We start from the raw sequence: 26,230 nt of genomic DNA on the forward strand, positions 1-26,230 counted from the left end.
ATATTTAAAAAAAAAACTGACCATAAGTGTGGATCAGGGTGGTAATTTATTGCATCCCAGGGGCGGATGAGCATACGGGAGGCAGAGGCAGGCTGGGATCCTGGAGGAGAGAGAGCCTCAGCTGCCTGGACTCTTGGTGACAGTCAGGCCCCCGGTGGGTGATGTCCAGCTATTACAATGGAGGCCTGTATGGGAGATACGGAGTCCCCTGACTGCTGGGAAATTGCTCCAGCTCTGATCAATCAGGGAGCAGTCTCTTCAGCCCCTGACATTTATCAAACCTCCTTCACCCACATCTGTCAGTGGGCGGTGGGGCTGCCTCTCCAGGGCACTGTCTAATCAAGTCAGAATGCCCAGAGTGTCCCTGGAGACAAGGGGGAGGGGGACTCTGAGGGAGAAGGGAGAAAAGGGGAGACAGGGAGATAGGGGAAGAATCATGAGGGAGGAGGGGAAGAGCAAATGTTCAGAGAACGCCCGTTTGTTTTGCTATCGTGGCAATTAATGCTGGGAAGTGACATTTTAAGGGGCTCTGGTGACAGCTTTGGTGACATTCCTGTTTGTGATTCCATGACAAATCTCTGTCTATATCTTATTTTAGAGAGCGTGGAGACAGCTCAGAGGACGGCTGTCTGGGGATGCCAAGCTCCAGTCTGCTGGAGGAGCGGCTCCCGCCTGCTTTGCCCAGCCTGTGCACTCCGGCACCAGGGCCAATGTCCACGACGGCGGACTGACACATCACAGCAGAAAAAGCTTTGGTGCAGAGTCAGAGTCTGGTCTTCCACAGTCTTATGCACTCCACTGCGTGGGAACATTAATTGGCAAGAACACGAATGTTCTACCACCCTGCAAGTGGCCAGCTGGGGTTAAAAGAAAAGGAAAAGAAGGGGCGCCTGGGTGGCTCATCGGTTAAGCGTCCGACTTCGGCTCAGGTCATGATCTCATGGTTTGTGAGTTTGAGCCCCGCATCGGGCTCTGTGCTGACAGCTCAGAGCCTGGAGCCTCTTCAGATTCTGTGTCTCTTTCTCTCTCTCTCTCTGCCCCTCTCCGGCTTGCACTCTGTCTGTCTGTCTGTCTGTCTGTCTCTCTCTCTCTCTCTCTCAAATAAATAAATAAATAAACAAACATTAAAAAAAAAAAGAAAACTTTTCAATTCTGAATACTTGCCAGGCTGCCCGGTTCTAAGGAACCTTTTTTTTTTTTCAAATACAGATCTTGCCCCACTTTGTTTTCTAAGAAGTCCAAATAAGAAAACAGAATGGAAACGGATTGAGTTCAAATTTTACAATCTGAAAATTAGAAAGAATTACTGTGTCTCATCTCCAATCGTGCCACAGTATTCTGAACCAAGAGCTACCCAGGCTTGAATACACTCAAAGAGGAGACATTCTTATGCCTAAGATGAAGAGGGGAGGGCAGTCTGGATGTAACAAGTTGTTTTGCCAAACGATAGTCAAGATGCTACAGAGATAAATACGGTATGGCCAGACAGAAAGAGCCGTGAACTTGAACTCAAGAGATGTGGGTTTAAGGAGACCTTCATCCCCAAACTTACTCTTTGTCATGGGGGCAGAGTGATTCAATTCCTCTGAGCTCTGTAAGGTTTTTGGTCTCTCAAAGGGTTCAGTAACACACAGAGTATCATATAATGTTTATGAAGCCATTCTATAAATGTTAAAGGACTATATAAAATAAAGCGGCTATTACTGTTTTATACCCCTCTAAAGTGTGAGCTTCTAGAAGAAAATGATTTCCCATCGTGCTTTGTCTCTTCTGCATTAAATGCAAGGTCTTGCACACAGTAGGTGTTCAGTAAACACCTGTTAAATAAGAGAATGAGGGGCACCTGGGTAGCTCAGTTGGTTAAGCATCCGACTCTTGATTTCGGCTCAGGTAATGATCTCATGGTTTGTGAGTTCGAGCCCCACGATGGGCTCTGAGCTGATAGCACAAAGTCTGCTTGGGGTTCTGTCTCCCTCTCTCTCTGCCCCTCCCGGCTTGCTCTCTATCTCTCTCTCTCAAAATAAATAAAAAGAAACTTAAAAAACTTGCTTAAAAAAATACAATCAAATGAGTAAATGAAGGAATGACTGAGTAGTGAAGGAAGTATATCCACCCTCCCAAAAAAAGATGCAGGGACTAAAGCGTCATCCCCCTTTCCCTCTAGGACAGGTGATGTAAGTGTAAAGAAGACAGAAAGTACACCAAACAGCCTTTGGGGCATTTTGCAACTCAGACTCCAAAAGGAACTTTCAACAAGGAGAGGGGAGAGCCAGTAGGTAACACGAAGCCAGGGCAGATTGGTGTAAGAAAGTCATATCCAACATTTTCTTTTTACACTAAAGAAACTATCTTTCAAAAATAATCTTGGGGCGCCTGGGTGGCTCAGTCGGTTAAGCGGCCGACTTCAGCTCAGGTCACGATCTCGCGGTCCGTGAGTTCGAGCCCCGCGTCGGGCTCTGGGCTGACGGCTCAGAGCCTGGAGCCTGCTTCCCATTCTGTGTCTCCCTCTCTGCCCCTCCCCCGTTCATGCTCTGTCTCTCTCTGTCTCAAGAATAAATAAAACGTTAAAAAAAAATAATCTTATGTGGATCCACAATGTATGAACCAGTTAAAAGCAGTTCAGCCCTGGTGGAAGCCATTCTGCCCATCCCGCTTTCCTCTGCGCCCCAGGGAGCCTGGCAGCACCCTCAAAGCCCTGCCAAATGGGAGCTGTTGTTAGGGAGTGAGTTTCCTCATGCTCTTGGACAACCTCCCTCTGAGCCTCCAAGAACCTGGGAAAAGGAAGGTGTTGAGCTGTGGCTTAAAGGATGGGTGGTTTTTCTCAGGGAGTGAACACGGCAGGAGAAATTTCTGGGAGCTGGGGGATGGATGGAAGAGAGAGTGTCCCCTAAGGAAAGAACATACAGAACATACAGAGCAGCCTTTGGAAGGAATGGCCACATAGTTTCAAGAGAGAGTATACAGATGATGGGACCCCAGGCCATCATGCTGGGTAAAAGACACCAAGGGGCTGGCCACAGGGACAATAGACATAAAGCCCTCACGTGGGCCAGGACCCTCTCATGTACCATCCCCAGTTCCTCCACCCAAACCTCACCTTGAGTACCTTGAATTATCCTCCTCCTTCAGATCTCCAGGCAAAAAGCACCTGCAGGAACCAGGGACCTGTGCCCCTGGGGATCCTAATATAATACACCCTCTCTAAGGTTTAGGAGATCTTTGAACTTCAGGTCAAGACCCACTCGTCAACTGTGAAACCAATTCAGTGGTCCATACCAGCATTAAAAAGATGACATAAAAAGAACAGAAAATATCAGAGCATGCCACACGTAATAAAGATAAGTATGCTTTTGCAAAACTTATTTTAGAGATACACACACACACACACACACACACACACACACACCCTCCTACCCATACATGTGGGGCCTCAGTGCAAAATCTATTTCTTGCTGTGGCTGGTGTTCAATATTTTTGATAAACACAGCTCCAAGGGACTTGGCTTGCTAGCAGCTAAGCCCATGTCTTACCTCTCCTGCTCAAATAAATGAACAGGATTAATACGTGTGGTACAGTGTTCAGAGCCTACTGGGGTTTGCTGGGTTCAAATTCTGGCTCTGCTACTTTTAGCTTGCATAACTGAGACGATCTCCAAATTTTGATAAGAGTAATTTCTTCCTTATGAAAGGGGTGGGAAGAGTCAACAAATCCTTGATTTAAAAACACTAAACAAGGCTGGTCCAGGCCAGAAAAAGATTAGTAAGGAGTCCACGCAAGTTACCAGCCTGTGGAAACGCACTAAGATAGCCATCTCTCCATCCACTCATTTACCCATTCCTCCATCTAACTGATACAACACATATTGTATGCCAGATACTTCATGAGGCACAGAACAAACCAAACATATCTGGTACACAACTTCATGGAACCCTGAATCCAGTGGGAAAATTAAAGCAATTAATTAAAACGCCCAAATAATTTAAATATTACTATTATAGAAACAAAAACGGGAGTTGATAGAAGGCAAAAGAAGAGAGCTCACATAGAGAAAAGAGCTTTGTCTGATGAGGTGAGACTAAGCCGACGCCAGAATGACGAGAAGGAGTCAGCCATGATAGACTGGGGAAAGAAAGACTGGGATTCCCCCAGGCAAACATAATCATGGCTATGCAAAGGACCTGTGGTGCAAGAAGCTCAGGAAAACTGAAGAGCAGAGAGGAGGCCATTGGCTGGAGTATGGAAGCTGAGGTCAATAGCAGTGAGAGCTCAGGAAAAACTTTCAGCATGAAACGCTGTGACCAGAAGGATCATAACAGAGCCGCCGCTGTGTAAAGAATGGCTGAGGGTAGGAAAGGGAAGTTAAGATGTGGGCAGGAGTGAAGCTGAGGGTTTGAACATCAAGGCATTTGAATGAGGTGCTGAGTACAAAGAGCTCTGAAATTTTAGAAAGCACTACACAACAATGACATTTACATGGCATTTGCCTCGGGGCATTAGGAGGGTAAGTTAATAAACAGCTTTCCAGTTCTCTGTCACCCTAGAGTGCTCTATTGACAACAAATACGAGTCCCCTGTACCCTTGGGAGTCTCTCAAAACACTAAAAAATGGGATCTCTCTGTTGCAAAGTCCCTGCTAGAAGCCAATCCAGAAGTCCAGATTTACTCTGTAGCAGCTTCCTGCCTCCAAGAACAGATGTTAATTATATATTTTTCTTCCCTGATTTGTGGACGAAGCAAGTTCATGGTTGCTATGCTTTAGCTGTCCCTGGGATTGCAACAGCTTAGTGCCTTTCAAGACCATGAAACTCAGCGTGGGAGGTGTATCCATACCCCTGCTCTGCCCCTTATCGAGACAGTTCTAGTGCTGGAATTTTAACCTGGCTCAGTCACTTTCCTGCTGTGTGACGTTGGATGGGTTACTCAGCCCCTCTTCGCCTTAATCTCCTGCTCTGTAGGATGGGAGCAACATTAGTACACAACTCACAGGGTTACTGGTGAAAATGGCATAATTCAAGGAAAGTTCTCAAAACAGAGGTTATATAGCTAAGTAAAGGTCTCTGTTTCTATTTCCTTCTCTCTCCTTCCTTCCCTTCCTTCCATTAGAAACAGTATGCATTCTTTTTCCACAATAATAAAACCAAATTAAGAAAACCCAATACCCATTCAGCCATCCCCTACCCTATCCCTTGATAAGGTGATAAATCTGTTACCTTAATTTCCTTGAGCTTTCATGCATAATATTCAGGGAAGAGAAACATAAATTTCAGGATGGATAAGGAGAACTGGAATTGAAATCTATCAAGTTTCCGTTACGTACCAAACACAGTGCTAAGCATTCACATACTGACGTGATTAAATCCGCAGCAGCAATGTGCTAAGGTGTATCAGCAATGATATGCAAAATTCCTGAGCATTTCTAAGGCAGAGGCACCAACTAGCAAGACAGGGCACCCGCCATCACACCGGGGAGGTACCCTAAAGCCACCCCTGTTCCTGGATGGTGGGAGCTTCAGGAGGATTCTTGGAGGGGGGCTGGCATGGCCAGGAAGCAGAAGGGCGCGGCGGGGGGACTCAGAACAGGGAGCTACTTACCAACTGACACAGAAGTTCAATATGTAACAAAGGGTGTGGCCACACGGGCGTGTACCGGCTGAATGTCAGGCCTGCTCAGGACACCGCTCTTGGGGTCTGGAAACCCAAGCAGCGGCCCCTTGGTAATGAACCTTCCTCCCTCTGCTCTCCAGAGTGTCCTCTCTATTCTCTATAAGTCCAAGCTGAAAAGCAGGCTGACAGCGCTTGAGAATAGTGAAGGAGTTTGAATTTATAGGCAAATGCTACGCAGCAAACATGCAGCTGGGATCAGCCTTTGGCAGTATGACTTCAAAAGGGCTACGGGATTACTTTTGTCTGGGTTGCCCAGCCTCCGAATAGTTGTCCACTCTGGACAAAGCCCATGGCTGCTCCCCGGTCACCTCATGAAAGACAGCACCTCACAGTTCTCTCCCAAGGGCCGCCTGAGGCAAAGAGAGCTCACCTGTCTGAGCTGCTGTTAGATCTTCTACAACCTGCCAGGGGAGCCATCCCTCTCCTGTCCAGACAAGGAGGAGCAGGTGCTCGGGGACCACAGTGTTGCAAGAACAGCCCCGAGCAGCCCCCTCCTGACAGTCAGGCAGGGCGACCAGCATGCTGGGCGCAGTCAGGAAAAGTGTGCCCTTCACTTCCATCTTGCCTAGATTTCTTCCTCACCCACCCTTAACGGATGGAAGGGTGGCTGGATACAGTGATGAAGGGGCTGTGTGGTAATTCAAACTGTACTTTGTTTTAATGCCTAGGCAGGGTTTGAAAAAAAAAATTCTTTTAATTGTTTGAAACAAGGGGCACCTGAGTGGCTCAGTCGGTTAAGCGTCCGACTTCAACTCAGGTCACGATCTCACGGTGCGTGGGTCGGAGCCCCACGTTGGGCTCTGTGCTGACAGCTCAGAGCCTGGAACCTGCTTCAGATTCTGTGTCTCCTGCTCTCTCTGCCCCTCCCCCCCACTCACACTCACTCTCTCTCCCTCTCTCTCTCAAAAATAAACATTAAAAAAATTAATTGTTTGGGCTCCTGGGTGGCTCCGTCGGTCGAGCGTCCCACGTCGGCTCAGGTCATGATCTCGTGGTTTGTGAGTTCAAGCCCCGCGTCGGGCTCTGTGCTGACAGCTCAGAGCCTGGAGCCTGCTTCAGATTCTGTGTCCTCTCTCTCTCTCTGCCCCTCCCCCGCTCACGCTCGCTCGCTCTCTCAAAAATAAACATTAAAAAAAATTAATTATTTTAAAAAATAACATGGATCAGACAAAAACAGGTGAGGCGAAGGCATGGCCTTCCAGGTGGTGAAGAGTTTTGTCCAAGGCCACTTCACCAGTGAACTGAGGAGTGGGGTTTAATTTAATTAGCTCATCTCCACTTCCTGGAGGCAGGGGGAAGGGAATGCCAGTAAACGAACAGTTCAGAGACAGGAGTGACCATGGAGGACAAGGGAAATACCCCAGGCTAGAACATATAAGGAGACTGGGGATGAACACTGGGCCTGGGTTAAGGACACTCTGGAAGCCTGGCTAAGAGCAGGGGCCTGAGGTCTACAAACACAGCTCTCGGGGATTCAACCTCTACCACGTGCCAGGCCCTGGGGTACGTATTTTGCACACATTTTATTTTTATATTGAATCCTTCCGGAACCCTTCCATGAGGAAACTGAGATTCGGAGGGCTGAATTCCTATTTTTCCAAAGTCACCCAGTAAATAAAGGAGGCAGGATTTGAACCCAGGTCCAGGTGACACAAAACCCTGTGTTCTCCCCTACTGTCTCACTCTCCCCTCTCTGCAGGGTTCTAGGCTTGACAAAATGTCTCCGTGCAAGACACCCTTAATGTCCTTATCAGTCCACTGAGCACAACAGAAGACGGGTCCAAGAGGAAGGGCCCTGGAAGGAGAGAAGAAGGATGTGGAGCTCAGAGCTCCGGCGCTGGCCCAAGCAGCGAGGGCTCCCCTCAACTCACCAAAAGCAGTGGGTCGGTGTCAGAACGGGGGTCTCCAGGCCAAGCCTTTAACAGCATCACAGAGACAATGAGGAGGAAAGAGGAGAATGGTTCGCTTGCAGCATTTATAGGAAAAGAGCCAAATCCCATCTATAAACAAACTGGTGCCATAGACACTTACTAAAGACAGATAGAACACATTCTATGCTCATGTCTAAATAATCAATTGTCTTCCAACTTCTGGGAAATGTGTCTTTGCAACAGCATATATCAAAAAGTGTGAGAGGTTTCAGTCACCAAAAAATCTCAGTATGACCCAGCAATAGTGGTGCAAAACAAATGTGATCTCATCAACAGAAGCATACCAGCTGGCAAGAGGGAGGTGAGAGTCCCATTTGGCTTGGCACAGGAGTATTCCCACCTTGAGGAAGAGGTCTGTTAGTGCTGGTGTTACATTCTAGGACACAAAAAGTCAGACTCTCCACCTAGAGGACAGTGACCAGGATGCCGAAACGTCTGAAACTATGTCATATGAGACTGGCTGAAGAAACTGGGATTATTCAGATTGATTTCCAGAAGGTACAGCGCTCCTTTTTTTTCTGCAGTCAAATTTTCCAAGAGCTGCCTTAAAGAAGGAAATCAGATTCATTTTCTTTGTGGACATGAAAGCCCAGAGAAAAGAGATTTCAATTCAATGTAAGGAAAAAACTTTCTAATAGTAGTGTGTGAAAATGAGGAGACTTCCCACCAGAGTAGTGAGAAGGCCATCAAGGGAAGTAATCAAGAGACAATGGAGAGATATTGAACTAGGTAACTTCTCATGCTCCTCAAAACTCAATTCCAAGAACACGGACTCCTTTTTTTTTTTTTCTTTCTTTCTCCCATCACTGCTAAAGAACTAGAGAAGACAAAGTCTGATGATTGCCCATGAATCCAAAGTGGCTCAGCCCTGAAGACACCACCTGTGTCCCCAACCGCCCAGCTCCTGTGCCTCTTCCCAGCTCCCCAGAACGTCCCCTGGAAGGTGGGATACAACAAGGAGGACTCACCTTTCTTCTCAAAGTCCCCCTTCTCTTCTCCCGGCCGGCCCAGACTGTCCAGGGTGTGCGTCACCTGGCTGCCAAACTCATCCTCACGGGAGACGTGGTTGGCCCGGCGGGGTAGGTCCTCCTCCTCCTCATAGTCATAGTCATCTAGGATGGGGGTCTCCCGGATGGGCACTCCAATGACAGAATTGTGAGCCTGTAGCCGAGAGGAGCGGAAGCTTTCCCGGGCCTGGGGTCCCAGCAGCACTGATGGGATGTAGTGAATCTCGTGAGTGGCTTCCGTGCTGGCGCTCTTCTGGGGGATGCGGCGACGTTTCTGCCAGCGCCGCTGGGCATACAGCGCCACAGTGAACACCAGCAGCAGGAGCAGCAGTGCGATGAGGCCGCCCTGGAGCAGAAGAGCAGAAGGACAAGAAAATGGGCCAGTGCTCTTTGGGCTACGGGGCCAGCGGGGTCTCCCTGTCCACCAGACTCAGCGCAGATCCCTGGGCGTGGTTCCTAAAGCGGCAGGAACCCCTAGCCACTGCTTGAAAGCCAGAGAGATGTCACTTCCAAACTTGGCTTTCTCGCCAACAAGCTGTGTGACTTTGGGCAAAACACTTGACTTCTCTGAGCCTTGCTTTTCACATCTAGGAGGATGAGTAAGAATCCCTGCCTTTCCTTCTTCATCAGGTTGCCATGGGGAGCAAATGAGATAGATAATGGTCATGTCAGAGCAAGCAGATGACTAAACGTGGAGAAGAGTCAAGGCTATGGCTTCACACAGGTGAGTAGCTGAACCTCGACTCTGCCTCCCATCAGCTGAGTGACCCCAGGACATTCGCTCACGTTCTCTCAGCTTTGCTTCCTTATCTCTAGAATGAGTCCACTTAGGGATCAAGAGACAGTAGTACCCTTTCTTCCAACCTGCTACAAATATGAGACAACATTATTAAATCAAACATAATTCTGCATGGTCTGTACTTCCTTCTGATACGTGATTCCCAGTAGGGGGCCTGGGACAAAATAGGCGCCTCATAAATATCTGTTGAATGAATAAATGAAAAAAAAAACGCCTTTCTAGGGCTCCTTTAATCAGAGCATTAAGGCAAACTGAAGCTTATTTTTCTTTAATACATCCAACTAGCAAATATTCCAGAGTCTGCATACCATACCTTGCCCTGGAACAGGTTACGATGTTTATAGACATATCTTACATGATTCACAAGACTCGCAAAATACCCTGCTCTGTGAGTTCCTTAAGAGCAGGGTTACTCACAAGCATGTCTGTGTCCCCGATGGCACCTGCCAAGAACTGGAGGGGACAGCGGGCATTCTATTCACTCCACTGTATTCACCATGTGCCAGGAACATCTGCAACGGATGGAGTAGCTCCCTCAGTTACCCTGCTTTTCTTCCTTACATACTGTGCTTTGTGTCTGGGGGGCTACAGGTCCCTGTGTCGAATCCCTGGGGGTAATTCATGGGGTTGGGAAGGATCATCCTCACTGTTTGGGAGAGAGGGGGGAGAAATCCAGAGACTTGGAAACTCATGGTGAACAGTAGAGCAAAAGCTGAGCCTCATTTTTGGCTGTGTTTGGTTTCATTTTTTTTGTTTTAGCTCTAAAGCCTACACCCTTCCAACCACACCCATGTGGTTGATTGCTCTTCCTTGACTATGATCTCACTGAAGGCAAGGATGACTTCCGACAACTATTTGTATAATGTCTAACAAAGACGACAGATGTTAATGCTAAATACATTATTGGGATGGGGCATGACTGCCGTTAAGCATACCCCGTTAAGCCAAGAAGGATACTATTCACTAAAAGCATTAGGCTAGTCTCCTGCCTGCACGGGAACGTTATCGTGTTCTTTTTGCAAGGACCTAGGTTCAGTAAGCTGGAATTCATCACCTCCATGGAAGGGACAAGTGGGTAGGAACGCGGGCTAAGAAGTGGCCAGGCATGTAAGTACAGCTGAGCTACTATGGAATGCTCAGGGAGCTTTCTCTGGGCGTCAGAACTTACGCACAAGCACACAAACCAAATAACTCTATTGTATTTATGTGTATGTGTGTATGTATGTACGTACATATATGCACATGTGTACGTTTATAAAATGGGTGCATATGCATGGGTTCATCACATTTGCAACCCCCCCCCAAGTAAACATAGATCCTTTTTCCCTCCATAAAACATACAACAGTGATTGCTCTGTGTCTAGAAGACTCTTTTGACAGGGTATTACTTGTCAGTTTTTCCATTACAGATAAGAGAGGGAGGAGACAAAGGAAGGTGGGGGAGGAAGAAAATGAAGGAAAGAGATAAGAGCAACAGGCAGTGCAAAGAGAGAGGAGGCAGAAAGAACACTTGATGAAATAATAGCAGGCCCTCTCCTTATTGCTTTTCCTTCTTGTTCTTTGATCTTCAACACAATCTAATGTGATCGGGATGATAGCGTCTGTTCTATAGATGAAATGAGGAAAAGGTGGTTCAGAAAGGTTAAAGAACCTGCTTGAAGTCACACAGCTTTTGATCCTAGGTCCACCTGGGTACAAAAAGCAAGGACGTGGTAAAGCAGGGATCTGAACCCAGGTCTTCATTGCAGAGCCACTGGCTATTGGACTGCATAGTGGTTCTCACTGACCAAAGGGAGGGGAGGAGAAATCGGGAACAATGGAGAGGGTGCACAAAGAGAGAGCAGATCCTGAGAAGGGAAAAGGAAAACACGATCTTCAAATCCAGGAGTCGATGGGCACGTCTTGAGGCTGCCTCTTCAGTAAAGCTTTTCACTTTTGTCAATTATGACCTTGGGGAAATCTCTTTGCCTATCTTCTATTTACCTCTGGGCATTTCACTGGCTGTGAGGGTCAGGCCCCTGCCAGTGCGGGCCCTTCATCCGCAGCCCCTTCCGTCCACCCCGTTTATGAGACTTCGACCCTGTGGTCAGATCCCAGATCCCTGGGAAAGATAAGGCCTAACCAACCGTCCACCTACAACCACTACCGCCCGTCCCTGCCTCCACTGCATCTAAACCACCCTCCCAGGTCACCCCCTGCAGCCCTGGATCAGCTCCTAAATCTAAATCCACAGCAGGAGCTCCTGGAAGGCAGGAAGGCACATGCTTTGTCTCCAAAACCCTCCAGCATCGTTGGCCATAGTGGCTAAGAGCTGTCCTCAGAGGGACAGTTTTAGTCCAGATTCTACTACTTTGAGGCTATGTCCTTGACTAGGTCACTTTCCCTTTCAGAGCCTTGGCTTCGTGACTGCTTAAACAAGGGCAGTGTCACAGTGTCAGCTCATTGGGTCATCGTGAGGCTAACTAAGATGTGTGTATGTAGTGCTGTGGGGAGGGTGCACGGCAGCTGCTCACAGACTAAGGTTAGCTGCTGCTGCTGTCAACAGCATTCAGCCAGGGTAGATTTAACGTAAATGAATAAATTAAGGAGGAGTGAATAAACAGCTTGACCTTCTGCACCTGAATGCCTATTCTGCAATATTTGCCTGGAGGCCCCCAAATCCTTCTTAATCTGGACCAAACACTTTGCACGTGCTCTGGCATTCACCTTGGCACAAATGTGCATGCTAGGCATCTTTGTCCTACGTCAGGTAAGGAAACTGAGGTACAGAGCCAGGAGGTCCATTATGCAAGGTAGTGCAACTGAGATTCAAACTAACCTCAACATGGCGACATGGTTCTGCTTGGAGTGAGAAGGGACAGGGGCATCGAAGGCCTGATTAGCCCCTGCCCAGCCTCACATATGCCTCCTCAAATTACCTAGGCAATTCCAGGTATAGGTTTCCCAGCACAGGAAACTTCCGCAAGGTCGTACAGAGGAATACCACCCATCTCCCTTGCCCCATGTTGATGGGGGCTGAGCTCGAAAGTACCTTTAGCCTAATGATCTAGCGATTCTTTAACCCCTGGCCTTGCCATATGATACGATCCCAGGCCAGCAGCTCTGGTTCTCCCTGGGTGCCCGGACCTCAGCATCCTCCAGCCTCAGCTGAGCCACCAACCATGTGGCTTCTGTTACAGATCAGATTTTCACTGTGAACGTTTGGCCAAAAGAGAATCTCAGTATTCGAGGGTTTACTGTACCACTGACCTAGTGAAACAAATATCCCCATGCCGGGCTCCTGAAAGGCTGAGGGGACCCCCCACCTCAAACATAGGAGCAGCTCAGGGGATGTTACAGGCGGGAGTCCGGCCAGTTCTATGTCCCTAGAGCCTTCCCTTTCCTTCCTGAGAAAGGAGAAGAGAACAGGAAACTGGGGACAGGCTCCAGGCATGGAGGAAATAGGAAATAGGTTCTGAATTCCAGTTTACTCATTGTGTTTGAGCTTGAGTTTCTCAGATTCCCCTGGGGACCTTCAGTTTACTCATCTGTACTTTGGAATTAGCAATACCTGGAAAAGTATAACACAGAGGCAAACAAAGACTAAGGGTCAGAAAGACTTTAACTCTCATACTACCACATAGAAGCTGGGCAATCTTAGACAAAGGAATGAATCTCTCAATCACAATCATCTCCTCCAAAAAACTCGGTCAAAAACATCCATAGAAAGAGAGGTTAGACGTGGAGAGGCACACTCAGTGCCTGGTACATGGTAAACCTGTGAAAATCTCTCATTCACGCTTCACACAGGGTTGCTGTGCAATGCAAACCTGAGCAGTGCTCTGATGGCACTTACAAACTAACAGGTGCTGTGCACGAGCAGAGGAGCTCAAGACAACCAGGTGGCCGTGTTCTCCCAGTGAGACATTCCATCCTAAGACAGCAGACGAGTAACTCAGAAGCAAGAAGCTGTCATGTGCGTCCACCTGGATCGGTCCAGGCTGTCGTGCCGGTCCACATGCACAGAACCGCACTCCATTTCTTCACGGTCTTTCCTCACCAAGGGCAAGCGAACAGAAAAGCAGGAGCTGACGCTGGAAAGGAAAGCGGGGCCAGAGTGTCCAGCCACCGAGTCTGTACACCAGGAGCAAACACGAGTCCTGGAGGTAGAGAAAACACCGCAGGGCAACCGCAAGCCAAACAGGAAGAAGGGGACGTAGGGAAAGGCGGTGAATTTTTAGAAAGCAGGTTAAGAAGAGGCCAAGGCTCCAGGGGTGGCACACAGAGGCCCCACTGGCCTCAGGGATGCACTGATGTCAAATCCGATTTGGACGGTGTTCACTCTCGGGCAGCCCAAGACAAACAAGGTTGGAGAAGGGGCAGCGACTTCCAGAAATAAAAATGCCAGGCTGTTAGTTACAGGTTGGTTTTTGGGAGTGCAAGCAGTACAGGTCTCGGGGTGATCAGTTTTACCCTTTTCTCAGGGATCTGAGGATTTCACTAAGCTGTCAGGCAGGAAGTGGGAGAGAAAGAGCAGGAAGAATGTGTGTGCCCATCTCTGACGGGAAACTTCCTTACTATCTGGGGCAGCTTGGTGGCTCAGCGAGTTAAACATGTGGTTCTTAACTTTGGCTCAGGTCATGATCTCACAGTTCGTGAGACTGACCCCCGGGTGGGGCTCCGCACTGACAGTGTAGAGCCTCCTTGGGATTCTCTCTCCCTCTCTCTCTGTCCCTCCTCCTCCCACACTCTCGTGCATGCACATGCACTTGCTTTCTCTCTCTCTCTCTCTCAAAATAAATAAGTAAACATTAAAAAAAAAAAAAGGTCTGGCACCAAGTACTCAACAAATATCAGCCTCTCTTATTTCTCTATCCCAAACCAAATCCTTGCACCCTCCCTTGTGTAAAACCCTTTCTTTGCTCTCTAGGGCCCTGAGAATAATGTCCAGACTCTTTTCTTGGACTCAAGGCCCTTCATGATGAGGTACTCCCTTCTTTCTCATGCCCAGGTCCCCACAAGTGCTACCCCATACTCTGTTCTGGAGCCACACCGAGCAATGAGTATTCCCCCCAAGGGTGATGCTCCGGGCTCTTCCACACTGGCTACTCCCTCTGCCCAGAGCACTCTCACCCCCTTTCTGGTTTGAATAATGACCCTGCAAAATCCAGGTCCTCCCAGAACCTCAGAATGGGATCTTATTTGGAAATAGGGTCACTGCAGTTGTAATTGGTTAAGGTAAGTTTATACTGGATTGGGTGGGCCCTAAATCCAATGACTGATGTCCTTATAAGAAGAGTAGAGGAGGGGTGCCTGGGTGGCTCAGTCAGTTAAGTATCTGACTTCAGCTCAGGTCATGATCTTGCAGTTCGTGGGTTCAAGCCCCAGGCTGGGCTCTGTGCTGACAGCTCAGAGCCTGGAGGCCGCTTTGGATTCTGTGTCTCCCTCTCTCTCTGCACCTCCCCCACTTGCACTGTCTCTCTCTCTCAAAAATGCATAAACATTAAAAAAAATATTCTCTCTCTCTCTAAAAGAAAAAAAAGAGGATACAGATGGACAGAAAGACAGACAGACACATACATACACACAGTCACACACAGGGAGAGGGAGAGAGAGAGAGAAGAAGGAAGAGGGGGAGGAGGAGAAGGGGAAGGAAAGGAAAGGAAAGGAAAGGAAAGGAAAGGAAAGGAAAGGAAAGGAAAGCAAAAGAAAGCAAAGGAAAGCAAAGGAAAGCAAAGGAAAGGAGAGGAGGCAAAAGGAGAGGGAGAAGGAGGAGAAGGAGAAAAGGAAGAAGATGGAGGAGAAAGAAGGAGGAGGAGAAGAGGAAGGAGGAGGAGAAGAGGGGGGAAGAGGAGGAGAAGAAGGAGGAGGAAAATGAGAAGAGGGAAGAGGAGGAGCTAGAAAAGGGGGAGGAGGGAGGAGCAGTCAAGTAGAAGGAGGGGGGAGGAGCAGGTGGGGGAGGAGAAGGAGAATCAGAAGGAGGCCATGTGAAGATGGAGACAGACTGCAATGATGCATCTACGAGTCAAGGAAGGCCAAGCATTGCCCGCAACCATCAGAACCACATGGGAGGCACGGGACAGATTCTCCATCAGCCTCCAGGGACAGCAAACCCTACTGACATCCTGATTTTGGCCTTCTGGCCTCCTGAATTGTGAAGGATAAATTTCCGGTCTTTTAAGCCTCCCATTTTGTTGTGATTTTGTTAAGGAGTCCCTAGCAACTAATACATTCCCCTTCATCTGCTCATCCCAACTCACTCAGCCATCTCAGCTCAGAGATCACATCCTCAGGGAGTATCTTGGCCTCTTCAGGGTGGGGCCAGTCTGTGATGTCTTCCCTCTCAGCCCCTGTGGTTTTCAGTCATCGGGCTGTACTACTACAATATGGCCATCTGGTTGACCATGTTCCCACTCTAGGTGAACTGCCATCTACCCCTACCATTTACACAACCTAAGATGTGGTACTTGGTCGAGAGAAGGTGCCTAATAAATATACAGGAGCCTAAAATCTTAACAAGACCTTCCAGAGGAATATAAATCTTACAGTCCCTGTAGCATCTCTGACCTCAGCATCCAAAGGGCACCTGATCAGACCTCACGTGGACCCTCTCTGCTGTTCTGCCTTTATCCCCAAGCTAGTACCTCTAGCTGGTTTGCTTACAAAATATCAAACACTGAAAGAAATATAAAGATGAAAAATAGAAAGCACCCCAAACTACCCCACTGAGAGAGCCTTCTGAAAAGTCAAACTTAGAACTCCATTCAGCCTGGCCTCATTTTAATCTATTTTTTCATGTTAACTATCCAGGCACGGGAGAAGGAGCCAGAGAAAGAAAAAAAAGACGGGGGGGGGGGGGGGGGTAAGGATAATGTGAGAAATGCTTTATTTGACAATGTGTCATTGGGAAACTGATTATTTCTGTCTCCGGCCTTTTTAATATTCCCTCACAACGGCCAAGCTGCAAGGGGATTTGGTATTCTAAGACTGGATTTATAATACTCTGTTCAGCAGTGATAAGAACATGGGCCTTTAATCCTCAGAGCTGTGAACATGCATATTCTCCCAAGTAATGTCCTTCTCTTCTCGTCACTTGTGTCTCGTCTCGACAGCCAGCCCTAGGATGGCTGAAGACTGATGATCCACTGGGTGTGCTCCTGGCCATTTGCCGAGTGACCGAGCTAGTGGGGTAAGGGTTCTGAGTTCTCTGGGGAGTCTCCTTTCAGGCTCCAGTCTAGGTTTAAGATGGAGGGGTTACTGGAAAATAGTCCAGACCTTTGGCATTACAGATAAGGAAAACTGAGATTCAGAGAGGAGTGGCTTGACCAAGTTCACAGAACATCCTAAAAGGGTATTGGCAGTGGAATGTGCAGCCCACATCCCCCAAAGCTGCTGAGAAGTCATGTGAATCCTGACAGTTATCTACACGTAGCTTCAGCCACCTTCCCCTTCTCTCCATCCAATGGCTGTCCTAGCCCCCAGTCGCTACAGCCCCTTCATCATGATCATTTTCATACACCCTGGATGATCTCCCAGGCTTTGTCCCCACCCCTACTGTTCCCAATCCATCTTCTCTAGCATGACCGGGGCACAGCTGGACACAGAGCCCCTCCTTACTGATTAAGGTGGAGAGTCCTATGGTTTGGCAGTTCAGGTTCTTGTCAGTCAGGCCCCCATTTTTCTGGATAATCTGGTCTCAAACCATACGCTTTCGAGGTACCTTTCTCAAAATATATGTTTCGCCCACCCATGCCACCAACCCCACTGAGCACTTACTATGCAGCAGGCACAGTGCCGAGTGTCCAGCCACATCAGAACTCGCTGTTTCTGTGAAATGTCCTGGTATTTTTACCCACATCATTTCTTCTGCTTGGAATGCCACTCTCATGGTTATCCTTCACCTCATGTCCAAACACCACCAGACTTCAAGGCTAGTGTCAATGTAATCTCTTTGGTGACCTCTGCTGAGATGCCCCCTCTATAGGCTTAGCCAGAAGAAATCTCTTAATCCTCAGAACTCCCACAATGCTTCATCTAAAACTTCACTTAAAGAGCTTTAGTGTTTTCTATCTTGCATTAGAGTTACTGGTGCTCAGCACTTAGCTCCCCTACTGATTATTAGATTACTACACCCTTTGCACAGATGGAAAAGTGAGGCTTAGAAGATAAACTTGCTTGAGAGGACACAACAAGGTGAATATATATGGGATAAGGCCTCCTGAGACAGTTTCCAGTAAATGTAGGCTCACTCTCTCAGAGACTGGAAATTGCCCATTGGAACTTGAGGGAGAATAAGATGGTAACACAGGTTAAGAACTATACTTTAGACACTCATGTTCCTCGAATTTTTTTTTTTCTTTTTAAGCAATATGGTGCTAAGATCACACTGGATGCATATGGTGGAGAGACAAAGCAAGGAGACCATGGAGGCAGCTGTTCACGATGGGCTAGAACAGCTCTCTACTTTGCCCCCTGCCAGGAGATATTTGGTAATGGGGGCATTTTTGGGTGTCATGACTGGAGAGCGGGTGCTACTGGTATTTAGTGGGAAGAGGCCAGGGAATCCGTGAGCATCCTCCATGCAAAGGACAGCTACAAACAATAAAGAACTACCCGGCCCGAAATGTCAAAAGTATGGAGACTGAGGAAGCCCCTGGTCTAAGAGAAAGTCCCACAATTGGGGCATTTCAAGCGGTGATCAGGGAGTGGGGTGTAAACAAGACACGCCAGGGGATGGGAAGACATGGTGTGCAATTAGCAGGAGAGGAGGAGGGCGAAGGAGCCAACAGAGACACCATGGTGTAGATCCTGCACCTGGAGGAGAGAGGAATCCATCCGTTAATTTTTTTTCTGGGTAAGCTCCCAGAAGGCTCTGAAAGATCCCAGCACATAATCAAATGAAGAGGTAAGTTCCATGTGTGAGCAATTAGGAGAAGATAAACTGATAAAGATAACTGCAAATAACTGATAAAGATCTGTATCTATATATACATGTATGGGTTTGTACATGTTCATATGTATAAAAATATACTCACACCTAGCTTCACGTATCTATAGTTAGCTATATTTATATATAGTTATCTCTTTGTGTCTAGACAGATATAAGATGACCTATTTAAGGAGGTCCCATTACAGAAAATGAAACATTTTTTTTTCTTTTAAACTAGTCATCTACTTATAATGTATCTATTAGAGACACTATTTTATTTCCCAAGATAATGCCAGAGGAATAGAGTAAAAACCCAGCAGTTCTTTGGAATACAGTCATTGCCCACTCAGATCAACCTTCCTTAATCATTTTTAGATCAGATCACAATGAGGTCCAAATCCTGAGAGATCAGTGTGAATCCCACAGAAATTTATCAAAGGGAAAGCTAATGAACATTGGGACCAGCAGCACTTGTCCTTGAGTCAGACAGACATGGATTTTAGTAACGGCTGCACTACCTTTCAGTCGTGTGTCTTCGGGCATGTGGCTTAAGTTTCCTCCATTGTCTCATCTGTAAATTGGGTTAGTAACACTAGCTGAGGGGGGCTGGGGAGGATTAAATGAGTCTGCATTACAGAACGTGGACCACAGTGATTTGCAAGTCATGGCGCTCAGAAAATACTAGCATCCTTATTATTGATGCAAGGCCTTGTTTCATGAAAAATTAGATGCAAAGGAGTGTGGTGAGACCACCACTCCGCCTCCACTATATTGAGATATTCTCTGTGGTTTCCCAAATACCTTCTGGTGACCACCCCTGCTCTCTTCCTCCAGGCTCCAAGCAGTGTGCCCTTGACCACCTCCCTTCCCTTCCTTGGGCTGAGTAGGTGAGACTGGATGGTTTCTGACTATCATTCCAGCCGCAAAATCCTAGATTAGAAAGGCAAAGGCAAACTTGAAAGTGTTTCTGGAGGCGCCTGGGTGGCTCAGTTGGTTAAGCGTCTGACTTCGGTTCAGGTCATGATCTCACAGTTTGTGGATCGGAGCCCTGCATCCAGCTCTGTGCTGACAACTCGGAGCCTGGAGCCTGCTTCAGATTCTGTGCGCCTCTCTCTCTCTCTCTCTCTCTCTCTCTCTCTCTCTCCCCCCCCTCCCCCACTTGTACGTGCTCCTCTCACATGCTCTCTCCCTCTCAAAAACGAATAAACATTAAAAAAAGAAAGCATTTCTGAACATATGAAATATACATTCTTAGGACATCCTGCCTAGCATCGTAGCTGTATATGCACATACGACACTGGTAAAATGTCCTGCATCCCTACCACCATCTCACACACCTGTATGTTTGCTCATGCTGCTCACTCTGCCTGAAAGCACCCCTCCTTCACTTCTCTGTCTAGTCCTTTCAACCTCAGCTCTTGGGTCAAGAGTTCTCAGCAACCCTTTCTGAAACGTGCTATCTCTAGCTGGGTTAAGTACACAACTTTCAGACCCGTCAGTGACTCATGCTTCTGTCTGCCAACCACCTTCCCACCACCTCTGTGTACCCAAGGCCCAGCATGGGGTCTGACCCTGAGTAGGCCTCATTATGCACTTAGTGTATTTTCACACTGAGAGATGGTGCAGAAAAGGGCCGGCTTTTATTTATCCCTGAGCAAATTTGATTGTTACATGGCACACAGTAGATCTTCAATTACTTGTTAGAAGAATTAATGAATGAGCCCACTAGAAATGCCTCTCTGAGAATAGGTGACTGAAATATACGTACATCTGCTTGGCAATTCTCCATTTGTGTGTGAGAATGCTGAAGATAATTCACAGGAGCCATTGAGCACAAATCAGCACCGTACTCCAAATCCTCAGGTGGCCTCTCAAGTTCTGTCTGAAATCCCACTCTGAAGGATGGGTGGATGGAGAGGGTGGGAGAAAGCAGCTTTTTGAGAGGATTGATTTTTCTACTCTTCTCTGAGTCATGAAGACAAACACAAGAACCTACATGACTCAAGAGGAGGACTGCGTTCATCCATCGACATACTCATTTGCCAGGATGAGGGCGTGCCTGGAAGCAGGCAGACTAGAGTTCAAGTTCTTACTCTTCCACCCCCAGTGGTGTGACCTTGGAACACTCTCCCTGTAAGCTCCAACATGGGAATAACACCATTCACCAGGGAGGTACGTTGTGAGGACTAGGTAAAATGATATATCTAGATGATGTCACAAAGCCCTTGACCTGTAGAAAACATTTAGTCCCGGGTGCCTGGGTGGCTCAGTGGGTTAAGAGTCCAACTTTGGCTCAGGTCATGATCTCAGAGTTCCTGACTTCAAGCCCTGTGTCCGGCTCTGTGCTGACAGCTCAGAGCCTAGAACCTGGAGCCTGCTTTGGATTCTGTGTCTCCCTCGTTCTCTGCCCCTCCCCTGTTCATGCTCTGTCTCTCTCTCGCTCTCTCCCAAAAAATAAATAATAAAACCAAAAAAAAAAAAAAAGAAAAGAAAAGAAAACATCCAGTCCCCAGTAGTTAATTGGCTTCATTGTTACTGTTATGACTGTCACCCCCAGTCCCTGTGCAAACCTCTCGCCTGGATCTAGGAACACATGGGTATGACCTGGAAGAACTCACAGTTGGTTTATAGAAACAGAGAAGCAAGCAGATAATCATTGTAATGCACATTTCAATAAGCTTGATGACAGAGGGAAACATAGTAAGAAGCAAAGAGTTTCTTAAAGCTTCTAAGTGCAAGGCACAGAGGAAGTGAGAATCAAAAGGACTTCCTTATAATTCCAATCACGGTCAAGTTCAAAGGTACGGGAGTAGGTTGGTCCATCCAACCAGGATGGTCAAAGGCTGGGTCTGCATCATCTTTGATTCCTACCCAAATGTGACAGGGTAGACAACCAAGTACATGGAATGATGGTTGGTGGTGCAGGCTCTGGAGTTGAAAAACCTGGGCCTGAGTGTCTGTGCAGTCACAGACCAGCTCTGGAGCCTCGGATGGGTCACTGCACTTTTCTGAGCTCAGCTTTATCACCTGGAAAGCTGAGGACAGCAGTCTTCACTGAAAGAGGCTATCGTGGGATTAAAAAAGGCACAAAAGGGATTCAGTGCAGTGTCTAGAACACAACCATGGCCAATAAATTGTTGTTTAAAAAAATTCTGGCAGAGGGAAAACACACTGAGAAAGAAATCAGAACACCTTAATCCCAATCCTGATCCTGCCCCTTTATAAATTAAAGAAGTGTGCAGGATGCTCACACATCCTCACACACATTATTTAACAAGATGGCTACAGCAGCCACATGAGCTCAGCATTCTTCATTTAATAGATGAGGAAAGTGAGCCTCCAAGAGGTGACTTTGTCCAAGGTTCCAGAATCCAAAGTCTGTCTGCTGCAGGCTACTGTAATAATCCTGAGACCCTCAATGTGTCCCTAGAGCTAGCAGTATACAGAGCCTGTGTCCTCTGCTCAGGGAATTATTTTCTGAGAAGGTGCTACAGACTCATAGGGTCCAAGGAGAGATCTCTAATACCATGCCAATTTAAGCCACTGTGTCCAATAACTCAGCCTTCTGAGATGGGAAGGAGGGCTAAGACTCCAAAAGAGCTGGAGGCCACTAAGAGCCTAGTTAATACTTCACTCATGTAAAATAACTTTCATAAGGGCAGCAATCTTCCAAAGTAAGCTGGTTTCTTTGGAAATCACAGGTGGGGAAAAGAAGTTTAGTATTGGGGGCAGGGTGGGGATGCTGGTCTACCACTACTAACATGCAGCGTCATCCGTGAAGACTTCCCTTTGCACCCCCAGTGGACAATGCCCCTCATCCCCATCTCCATCACAGAATCCCTATCTCCTTTCTTTGCCTTAACTTTGTTTATAGTACTTCCCTCTCCTTGCTGATATACTAACATTGACGTGTTAACTTTGTTTATGGCTCTGATGCAAAAAAACTTTCATAAGACAAGACCTTTGTTTTGTTTACTTATCATCAATAAAACAACTTAATGCTTTGTTGGTATTTGCTAAATAGTTTTTGAATGGATGGATGGATACAAATCTCCCCAAATGATCTGATAAGCCCTAAAGGTCAAAGGCTGGGTCTGAATCATCTTTGATTCCTACCCCATGGCCAGAAGATTGGAAGACACTTAATGAACACACAGTTATTCGCATGTGCGCACACACACACACACACACACACACACACACACACACACACTCCTGTTAGTTCCCTCCTGGAGTCTGGGAAGGGGTACTTGTTATAGAAGTAATTAGGAGGCAAATCTGGTTAACTGTCTGGCTGCTTCCTTCCACCATTGGGGTCAAACGGAAAAGTTGGGTCTGAATTCCAAATTTGTTTAATGACTTATTTATTTGTAAATATTGAGGAAACACTGAGCCAGAAAGCAAAGGGGTGAAGGATGCCTGACCCAACTATTCATGCACAATCACCTTCCACAGAGAGCAAGCTGATAGCTGTATCTATTTGCTGATCCTATTGCTAATGTCTACATGGAAAATGATAGAATGTTACATGAACGGGGGCATCCAGGATGTAGCTCAAAGAACAATGGATTTGGTTCAAGTCCTGGCTGTCACTGATGAGCTGTGCAGCCCTGGGCCAGTCACTCTACCTTGCTGAGTCTTAGATACCCCAGCTTTAAAGGGATCAAGACAACAGATGCCTCTTCCTCTTTATGCAAGGACCCCATTGAGAACCGTGTTTATAAAATAACTTTATATGCTGCAGAATGATTTTGCTGATATGTATTGGTGCTTAGTAAAAGAAGTGCTGAAAAAGAGAACCAAGCACCAGTGTAACTCAGGCAGACAGTAACCTAAGTCTCAAATAAGCTTCTTCAAAACTTAGTACAAGTCACACAGCAGGGGTCCCTTAGAGGCACTGTTTTGCTGCCATTTCCCAGCATTGGTGACGGAGCTGTCAATGGTCCTGAAGTTGTGTTGCGATGGCCTCAGGATCTCCCCTACTGAGCCTGATCAGGAAAATCCCAGGAAAGTTAGGCTAAGGGCTAAGGGCAGAGAGTCAAACACAAGATGCCAAGCCAAGAAAAGGGAAAAGAGAGAGGCCTCGACCAAAGGCTGTGCTGAGCTGTGGCAGACACAAGAGATCTCTCTGGAAGAAGACATGCTCATTGTCCTTGCTACACCCCCCAGGGCTGACCTGGTAGGATTCACCCTTTCCTGCATCACCTTCCCGCTCCACGCCACCTGAGCTTTTTGGAAAATAGAATTTAGCGTTTTCTGAGTACCCCAGGTTAGCAAACACCTACTACCTCACTTGTAACACCTCTCACTTCTGAGATGCCCTCCACCCTAGTCAACACGTCAGGCAACCCAGGGTCCAGGCCACAGAAGGAGCTTTTAGGTGGCAAGGTTTCTTTCCTTGTTCAGGGAACATCCCAATTGTACCACTGCTAACCTCCTCCGCCCCATCACGAGTGCTGAACACCCCAAAATATGTTCCTGAGACCTTGCTATCACAAGCTGTGCTGCCCCAACATGGTCCTCCAGGTCCTGCTTCCCCTGACTGCTTAGATTCTGTGTCTAAATCCTTCCAAGTCCCATCCCCACCCTCAGATCCAGGCCCAGCTGGGCATACATAATCGTACAGCACCCTTAGCTTAAGTCCACGGTGAGTACAAGGACCCAAAGCCTCAGCATATCATAGCCTAAAGGGGTCAGTGTCAGCTCCCCCAAACCAGCCACCCATGAAGACATATCATTTGAGGTGAGGGCCTGAAGCTGGAAGGATGAGGTCTGGGAGAGCCCAGGCACAGTGTAAACTGCAGAGGAGTTAGATGGAGTTGAGCTTAACCCCATAACTGCTGGATTAAATGCCCATGTCACAGAACCACCTACGGCCCAGACTGGTGAGGGATCTGGGCTCATGCACAACCCCGTGAATTCTGAACCAGCCAGAATGTTCTGTTCACCATAACAGGTGAACTGAGAAAATTCAGCCAAGAAAGAAAAGGACTAAGAGAGGGTAGTGGGAAGATCTCTTTTCCTCTCCCTGCATGGCTATACTGGGGCAGAGGACACAAACCCTGCATGCATTGTGGGAGGCAGCATCCAGACAACAAGGAGAAATTACAGGAAGATGTTTGGATGGAAAAACAAAACAAACAAAAACAACTTCCCATCACAGCAAACTCAACTCTTACATGTGTAAGACATGTGTAAGACATGTAAGACACATGTAAGACACAGCTTACATATACCTCCTTCTTGACTCTCCCAGATGCCCTTTCCCACAACCCTGCGTGGCCCAACGACACTGCTATGGTCTCAATGTTTACGTCCACACAAAATTTGTATGTTACAAACCTAATGCCCAAAGTCATGGTATCAGGAAGTAGGGCCCATCAGAGGTGATTAGACCATAAGGTTGAGCCCTCATGAATGGGATGAGTATCCTTATCAAAAAGGCTGGATACAACAAAAGTCTTCAATCATGAAGACAGCCTTTGCCTTACCATGCATGCACCCTGATCTCAGACTTCCAGCCTCCGTAACTGAGAAATAAACTTCTCCTGTCCATAAGCCACTATGTCTTGGATATTTTGTTACAGCAGCCTGAATAGACAGAGACAGATATGTTTCCCAAACTTGCCCAGTCATAAGGATACCCCAGGGATGCTCATTAAAAATACTTGTTTCTGGGCTTTACCTAGTCCTACAGATTCAACTTCAGGGGGCCTTACCAGCAGGTAGGTTTGACAGAGCTGACCTAGTGGGTGACACATGAGTTGACATGGTGCAGAAGAATATCCAAATCCCACCGACCGTACCCTCAGAGGCTCTGCTCACGGGTAGAAGTAGGTCATGTGAATTCTCCGTACCTCATTTTCCCTATCTGTGAAGTAGTATCTACTTTAGGATTACTTGAGCTCAAGCATTCATCAGAGTGACTAAAACAATAGAAATTCTTAGTGCTGAAGTGCCAAGATGATTGCCAAAAGCATAATCATCCAAAATGGCCCTTATCCTGATCTTTAGCATATGGTTGCCTACAGAGGAGTCTGCCCTCATTGACCACTTTCTTTCCCCCCTCTTTTATACATGCCAATTTAGCCTATTGGTAATAAGGTTCAGGGCAGGCCACCCCAGAATATGTCACTTTGGCATATAGATTTTTTTTTTAGTTAAAGTTACTTGAGAAATGGGGTGCCTGTGTGGCTCAGTCAGTTAAGCATCTGACTTCGGCTCAGGTCATGATCTCACAGTTTGTGAATTTGAGCCCCATGTCAGGCTCTGTGCTGACAGCTCAGAGCCTGGAGCCCGCTTCGGATTCTGTGTCTCCCTTTCTCTCTGCCCCTCCCCCACTCACACTCTGTCTCTCAAAAATATATCAGTGTTGAAAATCAGTTTAAGAAAAGTTACATGAGAAATGGCACAAGGGCACTCTGACTCTCCTCTCTGTCCCCCTGAAAACAGAAAATAAATCTCCCATGTGAAAGGTACTCTCCCTACACCAGGAGGTACAGATATCCCTATCGCCAGAGATAGGTAATTCAGCACCAAGAACGCTGTATAAAACAAGGCAAACCAAAACAAAACAAAACAAAATTCTCCTTATTTTCTTTACTAATTAGTACCTGAGCCTGTTTCTTTATCATGTCAGTTCTTCACAAATTTCTTGTTTCTTTGTCTAAAAGGTATATAAACAGCCTGTTTTGGCCACTTCTTGGATCTTCAATCTTTGGGGTCTCCTTGTCATGGGAGAAGTCCAAGTAGCCAAGGATTTAGGAAGAGAATGGAAAAGGAGGAGAATCCAAAAGGAGGTGGGAGGAGAAGGGACAAGAGGGAAAGTGGATCTTTTTCAAAGACCCCAACTGGTGGGCATATCTAATTCCTCAGCTCATTACATACATGAGGATCTCTTTTATTGGTCACAACTTCCCCC

At 47.1% G+C, this 26,230-nt stretch overlaps 1 protein-coding gene across 1 annotated transcript in view; it reads right to left on the reverse strand.

The window, feature by feature from the left end:
- The window catches only part of ASTN2 (astrotactin 2), an 874,784-nt gene that overhangs the window by 662,451 nt on the left and 186,103 nt on the right, over window positions 1-26,230 (reverse strand). The window contains exon 3 of the mRNA XM_042912372.1: window positions 8,564-8,948. Coding sequence (XP_042768306.1) covers window positions 8,564-8,948 — 385 coding nt within the window. The remainder of the gene's footprint in view (window positions 1-8,563; window positions 8,949-26,230) is intronic.

The sequence above is a fragment of the Panthera leo genome, chromosome D4, assembly GCF_018350215.1.
Source record: "Panthera leo isolate Ple1 chromosome D4, P.leo_Ple1_pat1.1, whole genome shotgun sequence".
Lineage (NCBI taxonomy): Eukaryota > Metazoa > Chordata > Mammalia > Carnivora > Felidae > Panthera > Panthera leo.